The 5,449-nt window shown below is 65.8% G+C and overlaps 2 protein-coding genes across 2 annotated transcripts in view; one reads left to right on the top strand and one right to left on the bottom strand.

Annotated features, from left to right (window-relative positions):
- Nucleotides 1-2,785, bottom strand: part of EMIHUDRAFT_447879 (hypothetical protein) — a gene marked incomplete at its 5' end in the record, with an annotated part of 3,773 nt that extends 988 nt beyond the window's left edge. The window contains 4 exons of the mRNA XM_005770297.1: nt 1,466-1,600; nt 1,693-1,773; nt 1,987-2,175; nt 2,246-2,785. Coding sequence (XP_005770354.1) covers nt 1,466-1,600; nt 1,693-1,773; nt 1,987-2,175; nt 2,246-2,785 — 945 coding nt within the window. The remainder of the gene's footprint in view (nt 1-1,465; nt 1,601-1,692; nt 1,774-1,986; nt 2,176-2,245) is intronic.
- A 523-nt stretch (nt 2,786-3,308) lies between these two features.
- On the top strand, nt 3,309-5,140 carry EMIHUDRAFT_308455 (hypothetical protein; the record flags this gene model as incomplete). Its single annotated transcript, XM_005770296.1, has 4 exons — nt 3,309-3,368; nt 3,437-4,344; nt 4,415-4,841; nt 5,033-5,140. 4 exons carry the CDS (start codon nt 3,309-3,311, stop codon nt 5,138-5,140), a joined length of 1,503 nt encoding a protein of 500 aa, XP_005770353.1.
- Between the last annotated feature and the right edge of the window lie 309 nt (nt 5,141-5,449).

Here is a 5,449-nt window from a genome sequence, read left to right as displayed (position 1 = left end):
TGCCCGGCGGCAGAGACGGCGTCGCGCCGCGTGGGCGGGTAGTGCAGCAGGCGCAGGTTCTGGTGGTTGCCGTCGCAGAGCGGTGTGAAGTACTCCTCGTCGAGGCCCATCGCGAGGGCGAGGCAGCGGAGCACCTGGACTTGCTGGGCGGAGATGAGCCGAGACTAGCCGAGATAGCCGAGATCAGCCGAGATCAGCCGAGATTAGCCGAGATCGCGAGGGCGAGGCAGCGGAGCACGTCCAAGTGCAGCGCGTCCGCCGCCGCAAAGTACTCGAGCATGGTGGCGCGGAAGGCGGGCAGCTCCGCCTCGGGCCAGCGGTTGTGGTAAGTGTCCTCCGCCTACGTGCTGAATACGCCAACCTCAGGGCACGAATACGGTATTGTGCAGCGTATTCAGAGCACGGCGTGAATACGAGGGAAGCGAAGACAGGGAATACGGCGGGATACGGCTGAGTACAGCGGAGTACGTGTCCTCTCGAGCGCTGATTGGGATACAAGAATACGTATTCAGCTTCTAGGGTCCTCCGCCTCGTTGCCAATCTCGAAGGTCTCCTTGATGTCCGGCAGCCCGCCGTCGAGGCGCTCCTTGCCGCAGGATTGGCGCAGATTAGGCGAGACGGCCCGAGATTCGCCGAGATTAGCCCGCCGTCGAGGCGCCTTGCCCAGCGCGAGGTAGCCTCGATTCGACTCGGGGCTCTCCCACCCGTACGCAGCCTTCTGCGCGGCCGGCAGAGCAAAGAAAGCCTCGGACAGCGCGAACGCGCGAGCGTTGAGCTCCGGAGGGAGGTTGTGGTTGATCAGTGTGGCGAAGCCGATGTCCTTGGGGGCGGAGATCAGCCGAGATCAGCCGAGATCAGCCGAGATCTGCCGAGGATCAGCCGAGATCAGCCGAGATCAGCCGAGATCAGCCGAGATCAGCCGAGATCAGCCGAGATCAGCCGATCTCCTTGAAGGCGGAGAAGAGCTGCGCCGCCAGCGTCGCCCGTCCCGCCGCGTCGTCAGAGTAGAAGGCGCCAAAGTCCACCACAGGCACTTGGGCGAAAGAAGCGAACTTGTCGGCCGCGGCGCCGTTGGCAGCTCGAATGTGTTCCGGCGCGACGAACGCGCGGCCGTTGGCGCCGCTGCCGCTGCCGCCGCCGCCGCCGCCGCCGCCGCTGCCGCCGCCGCCACCGCCGCCGCCGCCGCCGACGCTGCTGCGGCCGTTGGTGGCAGGGGGCGCGAGGCCGGCGCATGGGGCGGCGGCGCGCTGCTGCGGTGCGGCTGGCTCCCTCAGCTTGCCTATGAGGAGAGCTGGGGAGAGCTGGGGAGAGATGGGGAGATGGGATAGGGAGGCACCCTCGCGGGCGCATACAGAGAGAGGCGCGGGGCGTGAGGAGGGGCGGGGCATGCGGAGGCGTGGTGGAGTCTCCCCAGATCTCCCCAGATCTCCCCAGATCTCCCCAGATCGCCTTGGAAGTCTGCGACGGCGGAGTAGCCCTTGGAGGCCATGATGCCGCGCAGCTCTGCCTCGACCCTCGCGAAGACGCCCACGCCCTCGTGCAGGAGCGCCGAGGCGACCATCACCGCCGAGGCGCCGCAGAGCAGGTGGCGGAAGGCAGCCTGAGGTAAGGTAAGGGGATACCTCTCCCCACACACAAGAGTGCGCGTACGTCTTCCGCTTCTAGGGGCAGGGCAGCCTCCCCAGAGTCGACTCCTCCGCAGCCGATGACGGCGATCGACGGCCGCAGCAGCGCACGCAGCCTCCGCACGTTGCCGAGAGCGATGGCGTGCACCTGTTATGAGTCATGATAGCTAATGGTGTTGATAGCTCATGGTGTGAGTTGCCGAGGGCGATGGCGTGCACCTGTTATGAGTCATGATAGCTAATGGTGTTGATAGCTCATGGTGTGAGTTGCCGAGGGCGATGGCGTGCACCTGTTATGAGTCATGATAGCTAATGGTGTTGATAGCTCATGGTGTGAGTTGCCGAGGGCGACGGCGTGCACCGCGGCGCCGCCCAGCCCGCCGTAGCAGCTGGGAGCGAGGAGGGGCGCCTCTGTGGCGACGTCGACGTAGAGGCCGTTGCCGACCGTGTTGATGGCGGTGACAAAGGACAGGTGCGGGCAGCCGTTCAGCACGGCGGCGGCGCCGGTGTACTGCGCGTCGTAGAAATAGGGCGTCGTCTTGACGCCGACCTAGAAGAAGAAGAAGATGGTGATGATGATGCTACTACTAATAAGAACTCGGCATCATCTTGACGCCGACCGCGAGGGTCGGCGGCGGCGGCCCGGCAGCAAAGACGGTGCCGAGGTAGTCACGCAGCGCGTCAAAGTCGTACGCGAGGGGAGGCTTGCCGGCGATGTTTGGGCACGAGAGGTTGATCTCCACCGCGAGGCCGCCTGGCAGGGACGGTGCCAGCGCTGCAGCCTCGCGCACCATCGCACCAACCTCCTCCGCGCTGCCAGAGATGGAGAGCCAGCAGGGCTTGGCGCCGGAGAGCTGCGGCAGGCAGCCCGTGTAGTACTCGAACGGGAGCGGCGAGTAGCCGAGGCAGTTGATCGTGTTTGCGCCGTCAGGCGAGGCCCACTTCATCGTAGCCTCATCGTGCACAAAGCCGGGGCACGCGGTGCGCGTGGCGACGGCGCCGGCGGCGGAGGCGTCGAGCGCCTGCAGATCCTCGAGTGAGGTTGCGAACGGGTTAGACGAGTTGAAGACGCACGACGGCAGGGAGAGGCCGCAGACGACTGTGCGGAGAGATGGGCCTTCGGAGCTGGCGTTGCCGGCGTTGTCGGAGCTGGCGGCCATGCGGGGGTATGGAGACTGTCCTTCCGGGGCGAGTTTTTCTCTTTCTTGTCATCCGACTGAGTGTCTTGTCTTGTGGTTCTGTGTGTCGCTCCTGTGTGACCGTCATCGCCCGTCTAGCGTCCACCCATACCGCGTTGGTGTCCCAGTCGTTGGTCGGACTGTGTTTCGCCTTCCCATCAATCAATCAATCCGACTCAACCAAAATGCGCCGGCACCCCAGGGTAGAGCGCGTAGAGCGCGTGGTGCAGCCCACCTTGGGGTGCCAAAGGCGGCGATCCGCTCGATTTTGATCCACATCAGCAGGGCAGGGGTACCAGAGGCCTTCGGTCGTCTTGCGGCCTACCACGCGCGCCATGGACAAGTCATTCAAACAGAAGGTGCGCACACACACGCTGCACCACTCGCGTAGTCAACCGGCGGCCGCCGTATGCTCAACACACGCCGCCGCCGCCGCCGCCGCCGCCGCTTGACGCCGATCCGAGCCGCGGCTTGCTGCTCCTCCTCACAGGCAAAGAATGGCGGCATGCTGTACACCGTCAGTGACGTGCCTCCCGCCTACCTCGGCGTCATCCTCGGATTCCAGGTATCCCGCCGCTCCGCGCAAGCCGCCTTCCTCTGGTACCGCCTCACCATTCCCCGCCTCCGCCGCAGCACTACCTCACCATGCTCGGCGCCACGGCCCTCATCCCCCTCCTCATCGTGCCGGAGATGGGCGGCACGCCGACGCAGATGGCCGAGGTTATCTGCACCATCTTCTTCGTTTCCGGCTGCAACACACTCCTTCAGACCACCATCGGGGACCGGCTGCCCATCGTGCAGGGCGGCTCGTTTGCCTTCTTGAGCCCCACCTTTGCCGTCATCGGCCAGGTCAGGGCGATGGTCGCCTCCGGAGAGATCGGCGCGGAGGAGCAGTTCGAGCAGACGATGCGCCGCATCCAAGGCGCCATCCTGACGTGCGGCTTCATCCAGGTTGCTCTTGGCTACTCGGGCGTGCTCGGCCTGCTCACGCGCTTCATCTCGCCGCTCACGATCGCCCCGACCGTGTGCATGGTTGGGCTCGGGCTGTATACTGCCCCAAACATTAACGGGAACTTCCAACGTCCGTTGCCCGTGCCCGGCTGCGAAGGATATGCCGCGGCGGTCATTATCTGCATGGTAGTCTTCTCGCAGCTCCTCGGCTTCGTCAACCTCAAGATCGGGGGAGCGAGCATCAAGATCTTTGCGCTCTTCCCGGTGCTGTGGACCGTGATGGTGGCGTGGGGTATCGGTGCCATCGCGCAGGCGGCCGGCGGCATGGACGACGATTACCTCGGCGGGCGCTACGCGATCTGCAAGACGTCGAGCCAGGTCATCGAGGACTCGAAGTGGTTCAGGTGGCCGTACCCGGGTCAGTGGGGCGCGCCCATCTTCGACAAGTGCGCCATCCTGCCCATGATCGCCGCCATGCTCGTCTCGATGGTCGAGTCGATCGGAGACTACTACGCCGCCGCGCAGCTCGCGGGCGCCCCGCCGCCGTCGGGTCCCGTCATCTCGCGCGGCCTCGCAGGAGAAGGGCTCGTGTGCTAGCAGTGCCCTCTGTGGCCGGTCTTCTGAAGCTTGTCCGCAGAGCTGCGGCTGTGGCACGCGTAGGTGGGGACTCATTCTCTGCGGCCTCATCGGCACCGGCAACGGCACCACCTCGTACGGCGAGAACATCGGCGCGCTCGGCGTCACCAAGGTTGGCTCGCGCGCCGTTGTGCAAGCGGGCGCGTGCACGATGATCTTCATGGGCTGCTTCCCCAAGTTTGGCGCCGTGTTCGCCGCGATGCCTGGCTGGCTCGTGGGCGGTCTCTACATGTGCCTGTTCGGCCTCATTTGCTCCTGCGGCCTCGCGCAGCTCCAGCACGTCGACCTCAACTCGTCGCGCAACCTGTTCATCCTCGGCTTCTGCATCTACAACGGCCTTTCGCTGGGCGGGGACCCGAGCCCCCTTCGTACCCGTCTCCTAGCACAGAGTTTCGTTATTTGTAGGCCTCGCGCTGGGCGGGCCCGCCGGCTACTTTGCCAACACCGGCCCGTGGGGCGAGCCGTGCTCGGACGCCCAAAACACAAAGGCGGGCAACTGCGGCCGCCCGGCAGCTCGGCGGCGACATCTCGGCCACATCGGCTTGATCACGGCTGATCTCGGCTCCATCTCGGCTCTCCATCTCGGCTCTCCATCTCGGCCAGAACTCGGCGACATCTCGGCCACATCTCTCGGTGTCCCAGGTCTTCTTTAGCAACACGATGATCGTCTCGCTGCTCGCGGGTGTCCTCCTGGACAACCTCATCCCGGGCACGCGCGCGGAGCGAGGCGCGGGAGTCTACCACTCTTAGCCCCCCACCTCCCCCCCCGCCACCCATCCCCCCCACTCTTGAGACTTCGGGACAGCCGCCACACCCGTACACCAGGAGAGATGGGAGGCGCCTCACTTAAGGTTGCCCACCACCCGCCCCCCGCCCCTCCACCCGCCCCCCGCCCCTCCACCCGCCCCCCGCCCCTCCACCCCCTCGCCCTCCCCGACACAGGCATGACGGCGTGGGACTCGACTCGCAAGGGCGGCCACACGGACCCTGAGTTCATGTCGGTGTACGGTGGGGGCAGCCGCCCGAGATACAGCCGAGATGTGCCGAGATCGCGGGGCC

Source organism: Emiliania huxleyi, assembly GCF_000372725.1.
Source record: "Emiliania huxleyi CCMP1516 unplaced genomic scaffold EMIHUscaffold_4, whole genome shotgun sequence".
Taxonomy (NCBI): Eukaryota; Haptophyta; order Isochrysidales; family Noelaerhabdaceae; genus Emiliania; species Emiliania huxleyi.
This window is presented reverse-complemented; position numbering and strand designations above follow the sequence as displayed.